Source organism: Hemiscyllium ocellatum, chromosome 24 (assembly GCF_020745735.1).
Source record: "Hemiscyllium ocellatum isolate sHemOce1 chromosome 24, sHemOce1.pat.X.cur, whole genome shotgun sequence".
Taxonomy (NCBI): domain Eukaryota; kingdom Metazoa; phylum Chordata; class Chondrichthyes; order Orectolobiformes; family Hemiscylliidae; genus Hemiscyllium; species Hemiscyllium ocellatum.
This window is the reverse complement of record NC_083424.1, coordinates 55,018,488-55,039,180: the sequence shown is the minus strand read 5'-3', so window position 1 is coordinate 55,039,180 and position 20,693 is coordinate 55,018,488. Positions and strand designations below refer to the sequence as shown.

Below are 20,693 nucleotides of genomic sequence, written 5' to 3'. Positions count from 1 at the left end.
CAAGTGTACTTGTGCCAGCAGCTTAAAACTGGGATACTTTACGAGGAACAATCTGTAGATTTCAGTTTTGAGGTTAGAACTGTTTAGTGCAGTGTTTAATGGAACATCATTTCAAAAAGATTGATTAAATATTTCTCTTCAGAACTAAGTTGTAAAACATAAAAATGGTACTATACCTGTTTAATCAGCATGTAGGTCTCCGACATGATCTTTTCAATCTTTCCCAGATCAACAGTCATAACTTTCTGACCTTGCTGCCAGACCCTGTATGCATCCAACAGCAATGTTTTCCCAGATTCTGTGTCATCTATCAATTTTCTCTTCCTGCTTGTTTTCCTGACCACCTGACTGGCCACGACATGGGGCACTGCTGTTGAGACTTGCTGCTTTGAGCTTATGCTCAACTCTTCCAAAGACAGTTCGGTAGGTTTACACTCAGCACTCTTCCCCTCAGTAACCCCAACAGTTTTGCTGTGCTCTGTATCCAAATCACTGGGAGGTTTGAATGAAAAATCCAATTTTCCCTGTTCAACAGAGCTATCCAGTTCCATTGGCTCCTCTGTGCCGATGCATGCTTTGCTAATGTCACCCAATACTGGATCATTTTTATCCCCTTGTTCCATGTTCATAACCTGGGGTGACTGGCCTCTTGGGATATCCTTTACCCCATTCTCTGTGTTTCTCAAATGCCCATCAGAGTTGGTGAGTTTCTTGGTCACAACACCCTTGTGCTCCTCAGCAGTGGGCTTGTTTGAAACATCTGTTGTCATCTCCCCCATTGGAGAGCCTGAAGATTTAGGAATCTGGTCTTCAGAAATCTAAGCAGCAAGAACAATGGAGGAAAACATTTGTTACATGGTTAACCCACAACGTGACTTTCCCCTGACACGGTTCCCTTTCTTCGGATGGCAAATAATCCCACTTCCCATCAACAAATCCATATTCTTTATTTAAACCTACAGGCACCCATTACCTCAGGTTTCTGAAGCCTAAGAAAGACACCCCTTCTCTTCACCCTCTTTCCGGATATTAAATAATTTTATTCTTAATTACGTGGTTGTCAGTTTCAACCTACCTCACCCAACTAGAAACAATTATTTTGTGATCTAATTGAAGCTGGCTTGTGATAGGACAGGAATCCAAACGATTATTAAAATGTCTAACTCTAGACATCTGCTCTGAACAGACTTAAAATGATCAGAAATACAATCACCTACGGCAAGTTCCCAACCAATGTTTCTGCAGATTGGGGAAAGGAGGCATGGAGTCCATTGCTGGCCAGCCTCTCATGTTAACCACTAGATGAAAGGGGCATCAATTAGTAGTGTAATAATAGGCAGAATTACCCCAGATAGTTCCTTCAAGTTGTCCTCAAGCACTTTTACTGTGAAAATTAATGCCCGCTTGGCGAGCACTTGACGATCCACATCGCGCAAATACTTCCTGTGAGAAAAACCAAACAGAAACACTATGACAACAGAATGCAATGCATCCAGTTAATGGAACCACAACCAATTAACTTCTACACGAACCACTTCCTCTATAACTGCTGAAGTCAAACCTTAATTAATTTGAGAAAAGAAATAAAATCATTTCTTTCACCTAAATGTCTACAAATTATTCAGATTGTGCTTACATGCCAATGTGAACATACTCACAAATGGACCACTGAGATTTCGAAGTTTGAAAGACCAGCTTGAACATCATCTACAGAGATTGAAAGGCCATGGCTTAAGTTGGTTCTTTTGAGATATTTTATTCAGGGCATGGAGACTGGATTTAATGAATTATAACATAGTTTTAACCTTTGGGACCCAGCAATTGGTGAAAGATTATTTTCACTGCAAGTCCTGTTCATCAACCATCCTTGTGCTCACTGACCTATAATGGTGCTCAGTTCACTGACACTGAAAATCAGAGTCCTTTTTCTTATTTTCAAATTCCTCCACTGGCTGCACCCTTTCCCATGTCTTTGCCCTCCAATTCTCCAATAACACTAATCATCAACTCCAATCTCTTTTGCATCTCCTCGTTTTTGTGTACTGTAAAATTCTATGGCGCTCTTGCACTGCCATCGGTAGTGATGTCCTCTGTTGAGGCATTAACCCCTAGATTTTCTCCCTAAATCTATCTTTTTCTACTCCTTTATAGGATCCTTGAAATTTCGGTGTTTTGACAAAGCCTTTAGTCTCTTGTCCTAATATCCTATTTATTGGGTGATTATGCTCCTGTCAACCATCTTAGGACAAGATGCTACATTAAATGCTTTAAATGAATGCAAGATGCTGACTATAAATACATTTATTTAAAAACAATTTCAACAGCTTCAATCTTGTCTCCTTTGTATTTGACGAAATTGCACAATTCAACACAAATTGGGTAACAGTTATGTCTCATTCAAGCTTCAAATGGAGTGTTAACACAATGTCGAGGGAATGAACTCTTTGTTGCTATTGTGGTTCTGTTTGCCAAGCTGGGAATTTGTGTTGCAGACGTTTCGTCCCCTGTCTCGGTGACATCCTCAGTGCTTGGGAGCCTCCTGTGAAGCGCTTCTGTGATCTTTCCTCCGGCATTTATAGTGGTTTGAATCTGCCGCTTCCGGTTGTCAGTTCCAGCTGTCCGCTGCAGTGGCCGGTATATTGGATCCAGGTCGATGTGCTTATTGATTGAATCTGTGGATGAGTGCCATGCCTCTAGGAATTCCGTGGCTATTCTCTGTTTGGCTTGTCCTAAATAGTGGCGTTGTCCCAGTCAAATTCATGTTGCTTGTCATCTGCATGTGTGGCTACTAAGGATAGCTGGTCGTGTCGTTTCGTGGCTAGTTGGTGTTCATGGATGCGGATCGTTAGCGGTCTTCCTGTTTGTCCTATGTAGTGTTTTGTGCAGTCCTTGCATGGGATTTTGTACACTACATCGGTTTTGCTCTTTGTTGCTCTATAGTGACTACAATATTGCACACGCCATATGACAATACATGGAAAACATTCTTCTCCTCAGCACCAAGACTTATTTCCATTAAATTATACAAAGACATGATTTAATTTAAATTTAAATACCTCAAAACAATTCATCCCATTGCTGCCTCATGGAGAAATCCAGCAAATGGCTCAATAATGAAAAGCTGTCAGTCTGGGCTGTTAGATTGTGGGACAAAAGATTAAAAAGTGCAGTGTCCCTGAACTAGCAAAAAGGGAAATATCTAACTTTTGGTTTACAATTTTGAGTAGGGATACAAGTATGTGGGTAGAATGGGAATAGCGGAGAATTAGTTGCCCGGGCCTTCACCCTTCTACAGTCAGAGTCATACAGAATATAAACAGATCCTTCAGTCCAACCCATCCGTACTCACCAAATTTCCCCAAACTAAACAAAGTCCCATTTACCTGGAACTAGCTCACAGCCCTCTGAAACTTTCCTATTCATGGACCAATTCAAATGTCTTTTAGATGTTGTAACTGTACCTGCAACCACCACTTCCTCCGGCAGTTCATTTCATACATGAACCACCGTGTGAGAGAAAAAGTTGTCCCTCAGGTCCCTTTTAACCCTTTCCCCCTCACCTCAAAAATATGCCCCCTAGTTTTGAACGCATCCACCCTCGGGAAAAGAATAATGCTTTTCACCTTATCTATGTTCCTCATGATTTTATAAACCCCAATAAGGTCACCTTACAGCCTCCTATGCTTCAGTGAAACAACTCTCAGCCAATTCAGCCTCTCCTTATAACTCAAACCTTCCATTCCCAGCAACATCCTGGTAAGTCTTTCCTGAACCCTCTCCGATTTAATAATATCCTTCCTGTAGCTGGGCAACCAGAACTGTACTCCAAGCATAGCCTCACCAACATCCCCTGTCCAAATACATCTGGTAGGACAGACTTCAGAAAAGTGATCATTTAGATCTTATGAATTGTAACTCAGCAAGAAGGACTACCTTAAGATGAGGAAAACTGAGACTGAGCAAGCATCTTAACTAATTGCCAGTTTCATTTCTGGATGCAGGTTTGCTCGCCGAGCTGAAAGGTTCATTTTCAGACATTTCATCACCATACTAGATAATATCATCAGCGAGCCTCCAGATGAAGCACTGGTGGTGTAGCCAGCTTTCTATTTATATGTTTCATTTACTTGGGTTGGTGATGTCATTTCCTGTGGTGACATCATTTCTGTGGTGATGTCACTTCCTGTTCTTTTTCTCAGTGGGTGGGAAATGGGATCCAAGTCAATGTGTTTGTTGATAGAGTTCTAGTTGGAATACCACGCTTCTAGGAATTCTCATGCATACCTCTGTTTGGCTTATCCTAGGATGGATGTGTTATCCCAGTCAAAGAGTCCTTCCTTATCTGTATGTAAGGTTACTAGTAATACTAGTTTCATTCCCTTAACTTTTACTTCAAGATAAAATAAGAGCACTGTAACTGTACTGTAACAAGATGGCTTGTTTTACTTGAAGTTATCCACAGTGTGCTGTTATACAGGGCTACTTCTTCAATCTGGTTGGGAGGGGTCAGAATACTGACCACACCTGTAATGCTGCTTATCCTGAGACTGGTCAATATGATTGTAGAACTAAACAAACTGCTTGAAGCCAGATACATAAAACCAAATAAATACAATTGATGTCTATTCCAGTGGTTCAGGCCATTCTTGGATAAGCTCTCCATTTTTAAAAAATTACTGTAAGTGGCTTGCATTTAAAACACCAGGTGGGTGGGCAACGTGCATTCCTACTGGATACATTGGGTATGGGCTGGAGATGGAGTGTGCACAACTCCAATCAACTACCAACTGTCTCACCTATGAAAACAAGCTGTGGATAGTTTATGGTTGTTGCCAGATTCATCCCCAGCCTGGTACTTTTCCTTCAATTTTAGACATCAGTGTCAAAACCATCTGTGAACACACCCCACCCTGATGTACTCAATGCTTTATGAGTTTGAGCAGAATGCCAGCAGCGTGATGACACCTGCCCAGCCAGCCCTGGACACACCCGCTCCCTCGGTCACTGCTATAGACATTAGATCAGCCTTCCTGGGAGTTAACCCAAGGAAAGCGATGTGCCCGGATAGTGTCCCCAGCCAAGCACTCAGATTCTGTGCGGACCAACTCATGAAGGTATTCAGTGACATCTTCAGTCTCTTCCTCCTACACCTGGTTCAAGACGACCACCATCATTCCTGTACATGGAAGCACATGGAATGTGCCTTAATGACTACTGCCCAGTGGCTCTGACCTCAATAATCATGAAGTGCTTCGAGGGGCTGGTCATGGTCCATATCAATTCTAGTTCCCAGCCTGTCTCGAGTCCCTACAACTTGCATACTGACATAACACTTCCACAGTGAATGCTATACCCCTAGCCCTTCACTCATCCCTGGAACATCTGAACAACAAGGATACCTACGTCAGACTACATTGACTACAGCTCTGCTTTCAACACCATTACCCCCTCCAGACTGATCTCAAAATTCCGTGACTTTGGTCTATGTTCCACCCTCTGCAGTTGGATCCTCAGCTTTCTGACCAACAGACCACATTCAGAGAAGATAGGTAACTGCAGCTCCTCCAAATTTCCACTCAATACTGGAGCCTCCCAAGGATGCATCTTCAGCCCCCTACTGTAATCCCTGTACACCCACATGTTGTCAAATTTCAAACAAATGCGACCTCCAAGTTCAGTGATGAACCATAGTAGTGAGACAGATATCCAACAATGGCGAGTCAAAATACAGAAGGGAGATAGATGGTTTGAAGTAGTGCAATGAAAACAACCTCTCTGTCAACATTCGCAAAACTAAAAGGCTGATCATTGACAAAGGAGGAAAACATGCCCCCATCTACATCAATGGAATTGAGGTTACAGGATGGACAGCATCCAGTTCCCAGGAGTGACAATAAACGACAACATAGATGCAACAGTCAAGAAGGCAGAACAATGCCTCTTCTTCCTCAGGCAACTCAGGAAATTTGGCACATCCATAAGGATCCTCACCAACGTCCATAGGGGCATGTTTGAGAGGATACTGTCCGGGTGCATGGCTTACACCTGAAATGTCGATTCTCCTGCTCCTTGGATACTGCCTGGCTGGCTGCGCTTTTCCAGCACCACATTCTTGACTCGGCTGCACAATAGCCGGGTATGGCAAATGCTCTGACCAGGACTGTAAGAAACTACAGAAAATGGTGTGCACGGTCCAGACCATCATGGAAACCAACCTTCTATCCATGGACTCCAGTTACATGGCTTGTTGTCACAGAAAGGCTGCCAACATCAAAGACCCATCACACCCTGGCAGTCATTTCCTACCACCTCTTCCATCAGGAAGACACGTAGCAGCAGGTTCAGGAACAGCTTGTTCCCAGCCATTATTAGACTGATGAATGAACTCTCTAGCCTCAAATAATGCTGATCTTGCTAATGCTGATCTCACTTAGCACATGCCCTGTTCAAAGAGGCATACAGTTTACAAAGTCTTTTTGATTTGTACATCCTTGCTTACTATGATCTGCTTGTACTGCTTGCAAACAAAGCTTTTCACAGCATCTTGGTACATGTGACAATAAATAAAATCAATCAATTTCACCTTTAATGAATTCAATTGAGAACTATGTAATTTAATTGCTGTCTTGGCCCAACGGGGTGGCCGAGGGTGGGGGGATCGGGAGAGAAGAATCCAAAACTAGAGGGCATAGGTTTAAGGTGAGAGGGGAACGATATAAAAGATACCCAAGGGGCAACTTTTTAACACAGAGGGTGGTATGTGTATGGAATGGACTGCCAGAGGAAGTGTGGAAGCTGGTACAATTGCAACATTTATAAGACATCTGGATGGGTACATGAATAGGAAGGGTTTAGAGGGATATGTGTCAAATGCTGGCAAATGTGACTAGATTTATTTAGGATATCTGGTTGGCATGGACGAGTTGGATTGAAGAGTCTGTTTCTGCTATACATCTCTCAGGCTCTAAGAGTTGTACAAGGATGCACTGAAGATATTCAGTGTACCTAAATTACATGTGACAGATTACATGAGGAATTAACTTCAAACTGCCATATTGGTCTGTGGTCAATCTTTTTTGAATTATATATCTCATCTCTAGGTTTGAGATTAATCCCCAGGGATGCAATAGTTATTCGGAGCAAAATTTATTTCTATCAATATCTTTAAATAATTTGATATTAAAGTCGTTCTACTTTTAAAAATAAATCCCAAAGTCGTCAAGAAGCACCTCAATAGTAAAATGGTGGTATGAGGAGGAATAGGGCTGACTCGGGATTAAAAGGGGAAATTGCACTTGGAGCCAAGCCCACGCATGAGGTGTTAAATGAATATTTTGCGTCTGTCTTAACCAATAAGGCAGATGCTGCCAGGCATTACAGAGGAGGAAACTCAGTCATTAGAATAGTTTAAGATTGATTAAGAAGTAGATATTGCATTGGCTATTGGTACCTAGAGTTCATAAGGCATCAGGACCAGATGAGTTGCATTGAAGGGATGAGAGTGCAATTTGCAGAGGCAATGGCCAATTTCATTCAATCTTCCCTAAATGTAGGTGGTGCCACATGACTGAAGAATTGCAAACGTTACTGCCTTGTTCAAAGAAAGGTTGTAAGGATTGACTCAGCAATTACAGACCAGTCAGTTTAACTTCAGTGGTGCAGAAACTTCTTAAACAAAACAATGATTAACTCACAAGGAAAAGTGTGATTGATTTGTAAGGGTCAACATGGATTTAAAGAAAAATTCTTTTCTACTGACTAGCTGGAGTTTTTAGAAGAGGCAACAGAGAGAGTTGATGTGTTAGGCATAGACCTACAAAGGCCGCCGATACAGTGCCACACAACAGATTTGAGGAAAATTGTAGGTCATGGAATAAAAGGGACAGTAGCAACCGGTCACAAAATTGGCTGAGGGATAAGAAATAGAGTGTAATGGTTAATGGGTAGTTTTCATGCTGAAAGATGATCAGTGGCTTCCCCAGGCTAAGTATTGGACCCTTGCTTTTCATTATATACGTAATATATCCAAATGATCTAGATCTTGATACACACAGGACAATCTTAAAGTTCTTCTCCCAAAGGGTTGCAAATCTGTGGAATTCCTTGCCCGGTGAAACAGTTCAGGCTACCATGTTGAATGTTTTTAAGGCAAAGATACATAGATTTTTTGAACCAGTAAAGGAATTAAGGGTTATGGTGTACTGGTGGGTGAGTGGACCGGAGGCCATGATCGTATTGAATGGCTGTACAGGCTGAAGGGGCCAGATGGCCTACTCCTGCTCCTGTTTCTTATGTAAGACTTGGAAGAATTTTAAATTGAGGATGACATCGTAGAACTTCAAAAAGACATTGACACTTTGGTGGATTGGACTGATAGGTGGCAGAAGAAGTTCAGTGCAGAGAAATGAGAAGTGATGCACTTTGGTACAAAGAATATGGAAAAACAATTTTAACAACTATTCCGCATGGTGTACAAAACAGTGTCCCACCTTCTGGCAGTGAAAACATCTTTTCCCAGTGCCCCTCTGAAATCACCGGCACTATAATTTTCTGTGTCCCACTCCGTTACAGTGAAAACACCTGAGGCTTTTCACCTCCTGTCCACCCTCTTGGGCTTCTTTCATGCTACTCTTGGTTTCATAGTGTAAGATCTCCCCTTCTCCCAACTTCTATCTCTCACAGGATAAAATTCTGGCCAGAAGCTTGTCTTATGCACCAACATGTATTCATGTGCTAATTCTGCTGCCCTTCTCACTTCCTGAACTTTCTGTTCCTTCGCATGAATTCTTATCATCTCTGGAAGTGACTTTTTAAACTCCTCCAACAGAGTAATCTTTTGTAGAGATTCAAAGGTTCTATCTATTTTCAAAGCATGCACCCATCTATCAAAATGACTATGTTTAACTCTTTCAAACTCAACATAATTCTGACCTGGTTCCTTTGTGAACTGCTGTCTATATGCTTCTGGTACCAATTTATAAGCACTGAAAATAGCCTGTTTAACCTCTTCATAATCTCTTGACCCCTCATCTGACAGCGCAGCAAATACCTCACTAGCTCTGTGATGCAGTTTAGTCTGAATTAACATTACCCATAAACCCTCGGATCACTCCATCTGCATATCCAATTTTTCAAATGAAACAAAGGCAGCTTCAACATCTTTCTCATCAAAATGTGGCAAAGTTTTGACATATTTGTATATATCACTACCTTCTCTTTTAATCTCTAGCCTGCTAACTTGACTTTGCTAAGTCACAATTTCTCAAGTCCAAATTCTCTCTCTTTGCTCAGTTAAGAACTTTCTCTCTCTTTTTCTTCTCTCTTTCATTCTCCCTTTGTTTATCTTCTAACTCCATTTTCTTCAATTGTTATTCAAGTTTTTCTACTTCTCCTGCACTTGTCTGTTTCGCTGACACACCTATTTGTTTGAGTAACTCCCTTATAATTTCATGTTTACTTTGGTCCTTGTTTAAACCCAAATTTAACTTGCTAATTCTAAAAGTAGATTAGATTACTTACAGTGTGGAAACAGGCCCTTCGGCCCAACAAGTCCGCACTGACCTGCCAAAGTGTAACCCATCCAGACCCATTCCCCTACATTCCTTCACCTAACACTACGGGCAATTTAGCATGGCCAATTCACCTAACCTGCACATTTTTGGATTGTGGGAGGAAACCGGAGCACCTGGAGGAAACCCACGCAGACACGGGGAGAATGTGTAAACTCCACACAGAAAGTCGCCTGAGGGGGGAGTTGAACCCGGGTCTCTGGCGCTGTGAGGCAGCAGTGCTAACCACTGTGCAACTGTGCCATATGGTCCTTTTCGTTCCTTCTAAAGTTTCTTGGCAAATTTGAGAATCATCTTCAAATCCAAGATGCAAATGTGTTGCTGGTCAAAGCACAGCAGGCCAGGCAGCATCTCAGGAATAGAGAATTCGACGTTTCGAGCATAAGCCCTTCATCAGGAATTCTGTTTAGCAATTTTAAGAGCCATTTCTCTCACTTTTAATTTAATTAACTACAAATCACTGAAATTATACAAATTGCCTCACCTACGTTTTATTTAAAGATCTAGGACACTAACCTGCAGATGTTTAAATGTACTCAAATCTATCTAAACCAGTTCAAATCACAAATCCCAGACCCAAACTGTTCAAACCACAGACAAAAGACCCCAAACTGTTTAAATCCCAGACGAGCCCCCAAACCGTTATGACATGGGGTAAATCCTCCCGCTTAATTTAAACCAGCAACACAGAAAGGATATATCCCGTGCAATAATCGGTAAAAATTCGAGAGGCCAACAATTAATTAAAGTAAAAATTAACAACTTTATTTCTTAAAGTATAATTAAAGTATAAAGTATAAAGAATAATTAACTAACAACTACTTACTTTCCATTCCAGAATACTAGTCTGATAAAACCCCCAATTAAGATTTACTGAAAAATTCAAATTTCAAAACCAGCCTGCGGCTGAATCTTCTCTTTCTCTTCCTCTGTCGAGTTGCTCTCCAGGAAGATGCTAATGCTTTTCTCTGTGCAACTCCTTCTCTGGACAGATACCTCTCAGAGTTCTGACTAGCAGCCTACATCTGTTGGTCTTCTGGCAGTTCTCTCTCAACTGTTCAAGTTTTTTCGGTCTTATATCCCCAAAGCATCGGATTGTTTCCTTGGCTTTTTAGATTGGAGTTTGGTATTTTTTGGGATATAATTTAAACTGATTGGCCAAATTCGAATTTGTTTTGCTGTGTCCAGGCAACAAAGCTAATCGAGCTGTTCGACCAAAAGGTTACATTATATCTTGATCAGAACACTTGGTGCTGTCAGGCAGTTCTGCTAGCTTTTAACTCTGTTAAAGGTACAGTACACCCACATCTTCACAACAATATATAGGTTATTAAAAGTGACAAAAAACCCTGAGAGAGCTATTAGTAAAACAATTGGTATTCTAAGTTTCATAAACAGGAGACTTTTGTACAAGAGTGGAACATTATGATGAAGTGTATAAAAGTCACTGGCTAGACCTGAGCTGAGTGTTGTGTACAGTTCTGGACACCACACTGAGGAATGGATGTGACTGCACTGGCAAAAGTGTGGAAGATGCTGACAAGATGCTGTCCAGGGATAAGACACCTCAGTTTTAGGGCAGGCTGGGGCAGTTTTCCTTGGAGTGGGGAAGGAGATTTGATAGAAATTTTCAAAATCATGAGGGGTCTAGAAAGAGTGTATAGGGAAATCACCATATGTACTCAAATGGGTTGAAAACCAGACTGCACAGTTTTTGAAGGGTTTGCTAAAGGAGCAAACGAGAAGTGAGAAAAACACGTCTTTTTTCTCAGTTTACAGCAGTTAGGGTCTGGAATACATTGCCTGGAAATATGGTGGAGGCAGGTTCAATTCAGGCATTGAAGAGAGCTTGAGAAGATTAATTAAATACAATACGCAGGGGGATGGGGGAAAAGGCAGGAGATTGGCACTAGATTAAGATACTTGAAGAGCTGGGTCAGATTGCCTCTTTCTGCACTGTAACAATTGTGGTTGCCACATTTTACAACTTGTTTAGGCTGCATTGTAATAAAGGGCCAGAATTTCCTTCCTTCCAACTCTGAAAGAATTACATGCAGAAAAATATCACCATAGAATACAATAGAGAAAGGCAGTTGTTTACAGGAAAGACTCACGCTGTTTGGTATTAATTCTGAAGCCTGCCAATAGAAGTGGCAAGCTGTTAGAAAGCTTGAAACAACCAGTGCCAGATTGAAAAGGATAAGGAGGCCACCATCCAAGGCAGTGGTCAATGGCCCCAGCTTTGTTTTAAGACATTCACTAAATACAATAGTGTGAAAACATGATAAATCCTAGGGGAAAATAACTACACTAGAAGATGCTAAGATACTTTAAAAAAAACTAACAAATTCTGAAACTGTTTCCCTTGCATATATCTTTTGCCTATGATGGAAAAAATTCCAGAAGGCCTGTTTCAAATCTAGTTTACAAGATTAGATACGGTCATAGATTCAAAGAATCCTTACAGCGTGGAAGCAGGCCATTCAGCCCATTGAGTCCACACTGACCCTTCGGACAGCATCCTACCCAGACCGCTGCCCCCCACCCCACCCACCTCCAAATCTATCCCTGTAACCCTGTATTTCCCATGACTAATCCACCCAGTCCACACATCCCTGGACATTTGGGGCAATTTAAAACGGCCAATCCACCTAACATGCACATTTTTGGACTGAGGGAGGAAACTGCAACACCTGGAGGAAACCCATGCAGACATAGGGAGACCATGCAAACTCCACACCCGAGGGTGTGAGGCAACAGTGCTAACCATTGAGCCACCATTGCTATCCACAGTTTTCCAAAAGGGCAAGTATTTCAGATGATTTTCCAACTTGAAACGATAGCCAATTCCTAACAAACGTAGGATGAACAAATTAGGTTGAAGCACACTTGCTGAGCATTGAAAACGGATTTTTCTGAAATCAAAATGGTCATTTCCTGCTCTTTTGTGTCTCAGCCACATAGACTGTTAACTATTAGGAAAGCTAAAGAAACAGTAGGACACTAAAGCATCCTCGATAGTAACTCACAATTACTTATCAATATCTCTACAGAGAAAACACAGGATTACCAGCAAAACAAAATAAACAAGTTAAAGATAATGTTTATCAGAGCAATGATCAATTTTGGCTTCCAATGGAAGAGTTTAATTTCTCAAAATACCATAATTGGATGAGGAATGAGCATCTCTGGATAACTTGGCCAGTAATATAATAATTACAGGGATATCTATTCTATATATTTCTTTGGCGACACAATTACTGGATATACAAAGTGCATTCTAAAATAATAAAATTGAAATTAGCACATTAAATCGGTACAGATTCAATCCAGAGCAAACTGATGTCTGTGCAATCTTATCAGAAATTTAATCACTCAGCTCATGTGTTAGTTGCCAACAGGATATGATGCAATTAGATTCCAACACTGGAGGTTTACAGCTGTATAAAAACAGTGTTTCTGCATATTGCCCAGAGACACATTGCTGTGGGTCTGGAATCACATGTAGGCCAGACCAGGTAGGGATGGCAGTTTCCTCCCCTGAAAGACATTAGTGAACCAGATGGTTTTTCTGACAATCAACAATGGATTCATGAACCTTTTCAATTTTAGATTTTTTTAAACTGAATTCAAATTGCACCATCTGCCACAGCAGGATTCGAACCCAGGTCCCCAGAACAGTATCTGGGTCTCTGGATTAACAGGCCAGTGAAAAATACGAGGCCATCACCACCTGAAGAGTTTACCTAACTAGATAAATAACAGCAAATAGTGCGCTGCTCACAAGGGCGTTCACATTCCCTGTGTCTCTCTGGTATGTTGGAACCAACAGCTACTTAACAAGAAATTTGAAAGTGGCTCACAAGCTATTTTGTGCTAAAGGTAGCAATTCTTGATAATCATTGCAGTCCACACAGACTGTAACAAGTATAAGGGGAAAGAGAGAGAGAGAGAGAGAGAGAGAGAGAGAGAGAGAGAGAGAGAGAGAGAGAGAGAGAAGTGGTGTGCTAAGGATGATCAATGTTAGATGTACAGGGGAACTTGTGAGAGGGACCTAACATTAAGGAATCCTTAAAGTGTACCTTCCAAAACAACAACCAGTTCCATGTAGAAGGAGAAGGGCAGCAAAACATGGGAAACCCACCACTTGCAAGAACCCCCCAAACCCCTCAATATCAAAACTTGGAAATATATCACCATTCCTTAGTATCTCTAGGTCAAAATAACAAAGAACATGGGCGGCACGGTGGCACAGTGGTTAGCACTGCTGCCTCACAGCGCCTGCGACCCGGGTTCAATTCCTGACTCAGGCGACTGACTGTGTGGAGTTTGTAAGTTCTCCCCGTGTCTGCGTGGGTTTCCTCCGGGTGCTCCGGTTTTCTCCCACAGTCCAAAGATGTGCGGGTCAGGTGAATTGGCCATGCTAAATTGCCCGTAGTGTTAGGTAAGGGGTAAATGTAGGGGTATGGGTGGGTTGCACTTCGGCAGGTCGGTGTGGACTTGTTGGGCCGAAGGGCCTGTTTCCACACTGTAAGTAATCTAATCTAATTTACAGCCCAGGAGCAGGCCCTTCGGCCCTCCAAGCCTGAGCCGATCCAAATGTACTGTCTAAACCTGTCGGTCAATTCCTAAGCATCTGTATCCCTCTGGTCCCCACCTACTCATGCATTTGTCCAGACACATCTTAAATGAGTCTACTGTGCCTGCCTCTACCACCTCTGCTGGCAACGCGTTCCAAATGCCACAACCCTCTGTGTGAAGTACTTACGGTGTGTATCTCCCTTACACTTTCCACTTCCCACCTTGAAAGCGTGATCTCTCGTTATTGAATCCTTCACCCTGGGAAAAAGCTTGTCTCTATCCACCCTGTCTATGATTTTGTAAACCTCAATCAGGTCCCCCCTTAATCTCCTTTTTTCTAATTAAAATAAACCTAACCTACTAAACCTTTCTTCATAGCTAGCACCTTCCATACCAGGCAACATCCTCGTAAACCTTCTCTGCACACTCTCCAAAGCGTCTGCATCCTTTTGGTAATTAGATTAGATTAGACTTACAGTGTGGAAACAGGCCCTTCGGCCCAACAAGTCCACACCGACCCGCCGAAGCGCAACCCACCCATACCCCTACATTTACCCCTTACCTAACACTATGGGCAATTTAGCTTGGCCAATTCACCTGACCCGCACATCTTTGTGACTGTGGGAGGAAACCGGAGCACCCGGAGGAAACCCACGCAGACACGGGGAGAACGTGCAAACTCCACACAGTCAGTCGCCTGAGTCGGGAATTGAACCCGGGTCTACAGGCGCTGTGAGGCAGCAGTGCTAACCACTGTGCCACCGTGCCGCCCTTAATGTGGCAACCAGAACTGTACACAGTATTCTAAATGCGGCCGAACCAAAGTCTTGTACAATTTTAACATGACTTGCCAGCTCTCATACTCAATACCCCGTCCAATGAAGGCAAGCATACTATATGCCTTTTTGACCACTCTATCCACCTGCGCAGCAACCTTCAGGGTACAATGGACCTGCACTCCCAGATCTCTCTGCCCATCAACTTTTCCCAGGGCTCTTCCATTTATTGTATAATTCGCTCTAGAATTAGTCTTGCCTAAATGCATCACTTCACATTTGTCACTTGGATTGAAAACCATCTGTCACTTTTCCGCTCAACTCTCCAGTCTATCTATACCCTCCTGTATTCTCTGACAGTCCCTTATACTTTCTGCTACTCCACCAATCTTCGTGTAATCTGCAAACTTGCTAATCATACCAACAGTGCCCTCTTCCAGATCATTTATGTATATAACAAACAAGTGACCCCAAAACTGACCCCTGTGGAACACCACTAGTCACCTTTCTCCATTTTGAGAAACTCCCTTCAACTATTACTCTGTCTCCTGTTGCTCAATCAGTTCTTTATCCACCGAGCTAGAACACCCTGCACACCATGTGACTTCACTTTCTCAATTAGTCTACCATGGGGAACCTTATCAAATGCCTTACAAAAGTCCATGTATATGATATCAACTGCCCTTCCTTCATCTATCAATTTGGTCACTTCTTTGAAGAACCCTGTTAAGCTGGTAAGGCATGATCTCCCCCGCACAAAACCATGTTGCCTATCACTGATAAGCCCATTCGTTTCTAAATATAAATAGATCCTATCCCTCAGTACCTTCTCCAACAACTTTCCCACCACTGACATCAGGCTCACTGGTCTGTAGTTACCTGGAATATCCCTACTACCCTTCTTGTACAGGGTACAACATGAGCAACCCTCCAGTACCTCACCTATGTTTAAGGATGCCACAAAGATATCTGTCAGGGCCCCAGCTATTTCCTCTCTCGCCTCCCTCAGCAACCTGGGATAGATCCCATTCGGTCCAGGGGATCTGTCCACCTTAATAACCTCGAGCCTACCCAACACATCTTTCCTATTTATGTCAACTTCCTCCCTAACATCATGGAACTTTCTCCCTAATGGCATTATGGGTCTACACAAAGCACATGCAATGCAGAAGTTCAAAATGACAGCTCACTACCACCTTCTCACGGAGATCTCAGGACAGGCTATAAATGTTAGCCCAGACAGTGATGTCAACATCTATGAGGAAATTAAAAATAATTTGAATTCTACACTCTTCTGGGGACACAACATTGAGCTCAACAATTGTATCTAAGTTTTGGATGAATTTTAGATCAGAACATCTGTCTCCATTTTGTTCCTTGTTCAGTATATCTTACAATAGTCCTATGTTGTCAAAATCGTCAGATTTAAATTGAATAGGCTTTTGGTATCTAAGTGTCAAATTGATTGGCTAAATTCAGTCTTGGTTAAAACTGCTGCTTGGCCTGCTAACTGTATGGTCTTTCCACATAAATGTTTCAGTTTGAGCTCTCCATAAACTTGCAAATTTTCAAATGATTGCTCATAGACATCCACTTTAAATCTCTAAACACAAAAAAAGCACCACCTTTCAAAGAGACCACACAATGCTTCTCTCCCCAAGCACAAAAACACCAAATTCTGCCTCGCAATCTACAATTACTCCACCATACTTCGTAACAATTGCGAGTCTGTGGAATTCTTTATATTAAAAGGTTGTTGAGGCTGGATTGTTAAGTATATTCAAGACTGATATTGACAGATTTTTTAAATCAATAAAGGAATCAAGGATTTTAGGGAAAAGGCAGGAAAATAGAGTTGAGGATTAACAGATCAGCCATGATCTCATTGAGAGGCAGAACAGGCTCAAAGGGTTGAATGGCCTACTTTTGCTCCTGTTTCTTATAGTCTTAACACAACACAATTAGATTTGTATGGTCTCAATGACTGCACAGTGGCAAAAGTTTAACCAACTTCAAAAATACGAGAGCTGATTCTTCAATGTGCAACTAGTATTGTTAAAAGGTAACAGGCCAAGACCAGGTTACTTGAATTATATGACTTCTCACAGAAATAATCTGATGCAAATAAATGATCAATTGCAACAGATCTAGATGTGTTCACAGACTTTAGATTAGATTAGATTAGATTAGCACTGCTGCCTCACAGCTCCTGAGACCCGGGTTCAATTCCCAACTCAGGCAACTGACTATGTGGAGTTTGCACATTCTCCCCGTGTCTGCGTGGGTTTCCTCCAGGTGCTCCGGTTTCCTCCCACAGTCCAAAGATGTGCGGGTCAGGTGAATTGGTCATGCTAAATTGTCCGTAGTGTTAGGTAAGAGGTAAGGGTATGGGTGGGTAGCACTTCGGCGAGTCGGTGTGGACTTGTTGGGCTGAAGGGCCTGTTTCCACACTGTAAGTAATCTAATCTAATCTAAAAAAAAGATTAGATTAGATTAGATTACTTACAGTGTGGAAACAGGTCCTTCGGCCCAACAAGTCCACACCGACCCGCGAAGCGCAACCCACCCAGACCCATTCCCCTACATTTACCCTTTTACCTAACACTACGGGCAATTTAGCATGGCCAATTCACCTAACCTGCACATCTTTGGACTGTGGGAGGAAACCGGAGCACCCGGAGGAAACCCACGCAGACACGGGGAGAATGTGCAAACTCCACACAGTCAGTCGCCTGAGTCGGGAATTGAACCCGGGTCTCAGGCACTGTGAGACAGCAGTGCTAACCACTGTGCCACCGATTTATATATTTCATATTTACTGACGCTACAACATTTTGTAACTTGATGCTTGGCCAGTAAAACATGTTTATATTCATTCATGGGTTGTGGGTGTCACTGGTCCATTTAGTGCCCATCGTTAATTGCCCTTTGGAAGATGGGTAAGAAGGCATGGTGGCACAGTGGTTAGCACTGCTGCCTCACAGTGCCAGGGACCTGGGTTCAATTCCTGCCTCAGGCGACTGACTGTGTGGAGTTTGCACATTCTCCCCGTGTCTGCGTGGGTTTCCTCCGGGTGCTCCGGTTTCCTCCCACAGTCCAAAGATGTGCAGGTCAGGTGAATTGGCCATGCTAAATTGCCCGTAGTGTTAGGTAAGGGGTATATGTTGGGGTATCGGTGGGTTGCGCTTCGGCGGGTCGGTGTGGACTTGTTGGGCCGAAGGGCCTGTTTCCACACTGTAAGTAATCTAAGTAATAATCTAAAAAAATAAATGTTCTTGATCTGCTATCTGTAGCATAGGTAGGCCCCCAACACTCTTTGTGAGGGAGTACCAGGATGTTGACCCAATGACACTAAAGGAACAGCGATACATTATCGAATATGTGACTTTGAATGAAATTTGCAGGCTGCCCTTGCCCTTCTAAATGATAGAGGTCATGGGGTTTGGAAGATGCTGGCAAAGGAAACTTGGTGAGTTATTGTAGTTCATCCTGTAAGTGGCAAGCACTGTTGCCACCATGCATCGGTATGGAGGAAGGTTTATTTTAAGGTGAGGGATAAAGTACTAATAAAGTGGGCTGCTTTGTCCTGGATAGTCTTAGACCTCCTGAATGTTGTTAGAGCTGCACCCATCCAGGCAAATTGGGAGTATTCCATCACATTCCTGACTTCTGCCTTGTCGATGATGGACAGGTTCTGGGGAGTCAGGTGGCAAGTTACTCACTGCAGGATTCCTAGCTTTTGACCTGCTTTTAAAGTCACAGTATTCAAACTGCCAGTCCAGTTGGCAGTGGAAGATTCAGAGATAGCAATGCGAATGACTTCAAAAGGAAGTATCTATCTTATTGGAGATGGTCATTGCCTGGTACCTATGTGGCAGGAATATATTTTGCTGCTTATTAGCCCAATCTTGGATGTTGTCCAGGTCACACTGCATGTGCACATGGACTTCAGAATCAAAAAGTCACCAACAATGCCTGACGTCGTGCAATCAGCTGCCAACACTCCACTGGCGACCTTACAATAGAAGGAAGGAAGGTCTCTGATGGAGAAACTGAAGATAGGTGGACCTCGGAAGCTACTCTGAGGAACTCCTCGAGTGGCATCTCATAAATGAGGTAAATGACCTCCAAAAACCACTCTCTTCTTTTACTCCAACCAGCAGAGTGCTCCCCCACCAACACCAATTCCCATTGTCTCCAATTTTCATAGGGCTCCCGGACATGGCGCTTGGTCAAGTACAGCCTTGATGTCAAGGGCAATCACACTTTCCTCACCTCTGGAATTCGCTCTTTTGCTCAAGTTTAGGCCAAGGCAAGGCTGTAGTGAGATCAGGAGCTGAATTGTTAGAACCCAAACTGACTGTCACTGCTTATTGCTTAACAGCATGGAACTTCTGACAATTGGTTCGATCACTTTGTTGATCGAGGGTGTACTGATGTGGTGGTAACTGGCCTGGTTGGATTTGTCCTGCTTTTTATGTACAGGTTGTAATGCGTTTCATTAACGCAAATTCACTGTTAAAGTGATTGACAAATCGGGATGGTTTCTAAAGGACGAACTTTTAAAATCTGCGTTGGCTGTAACATGATTACATCACCAACACTTTAAGCACTGTTACTAAAGCGTGATTCTTCTATAATGCGAGGCTGCACAAGAAAGCAACTACTGTGTTAAAAAAGAACTAAGGGCATACCTCAGCAATTTTCTGCCTTGCTTGCCCTGCAGTGTTGTAACTGTTATGGAACAGCTTGGCTAGGTTACAGCTAACTCTTGGACACAAATTTTCAGTACTATTGCCATAATGTTATCAGAACACAGATTCTCTAAACTATCCAATGCCTTCAGCTGTTTCTTGATACCACACAGGTTGAATCAATTTGGCTGATGACTTGGAAGTGACCTTGAGGAACTCCTTCAGTGGTGTCTTGTGGATGAGGAGAATGACCTCCAAAAAACCACTTTCTCTTCTATTCCAGGTATGACTCTAACCAGCAGAGGCGACTATGGTATTAGGGACCTCTGGAAGAGGGTGAGATGGATCATCTACTTGGCACTTCTGGTTAAAGATGTTTGAAAATGCTTCAGCCATGACTTTTACACGAATACAATTAGCTCCCCCATCAAGGAATGGGATATTTGTGGAGCCTCCTGTTAATTATCTATTTGTTATAACTCCAGATCAGACCTTCAACTTTGTGTGACACTCTTGTTACTGACTGGTTACCCCTTTTAAAAAAAATGAATGAGATCTAGATACTTACAAACAGAAAAAAAACTCACATTTTCAGAATTAAATTGGAAAAGATATACAATCTCTACATAACTGTATACAAGTTATATCCAGAATTAACACGAGGGAAATAGGGGAACAAGTCATGGTCAAACATTCTACGTCAAATAGCAAATAAAATTAAGGCAGATCCTGTGGATTTTGCATAACTCTCCCCTCCGCCCTCCCCCCACCCCCACCGCCCACTTCAGAGTCAAATGACACAATGGCCATTCATTATAACTTCACAAGTGTTCGGTTTGGATAATCTGCCCTCGAAACCCCCTCAACAGCACTCAATTATGGACTGCCTCAACAACTGCTTATATTCTGGTCAGTTACTGCTTTCCTGGAATCTGTAAACTGAAATCCAACACTTAACTTAAGACCTCAACTCAAGCATTTCACCAAAAAGATAGCTTCACCAAGCTGATATCGTCACTGGGATTTTCTCAAAGCATTGATCTTTCTCAGCTTCATCATGCAGCTCCCAGAAC

The 20,693-nt window shown here is 42.5% G+C and overlaps 1 protein-coding gene across 3 annotated transcripts in view; it reads right to left on the bottom strand.

The window, feature by feature from the left end:
- cabin1 (calcineurin binding protein 1) overlaps window positions 1-20,693 on the bottom strand; it is a 519,061-nt gene that overhangs the window by 138,129 nt on the left and 360,239 nt on the right. For all 3 annotated transcript variants that reach the window (XM_060843824.1, XM_060843825.1, XM_060843826.1), the window contains 2 exons: window positions 1,347-1,443; window positions 177-818 (listed from right to left, as the gene is read on the bottom strand). In XM_060843824.1, the coding sequence (XP_060699807.1) occupies window positions 177-818; window positions 1,347-1,443 (739 nt within the window). The remainder of the gene's footprint in view (window positions 1-176; window positions 819-1,346; window positions 1,444-20,693) is intronic.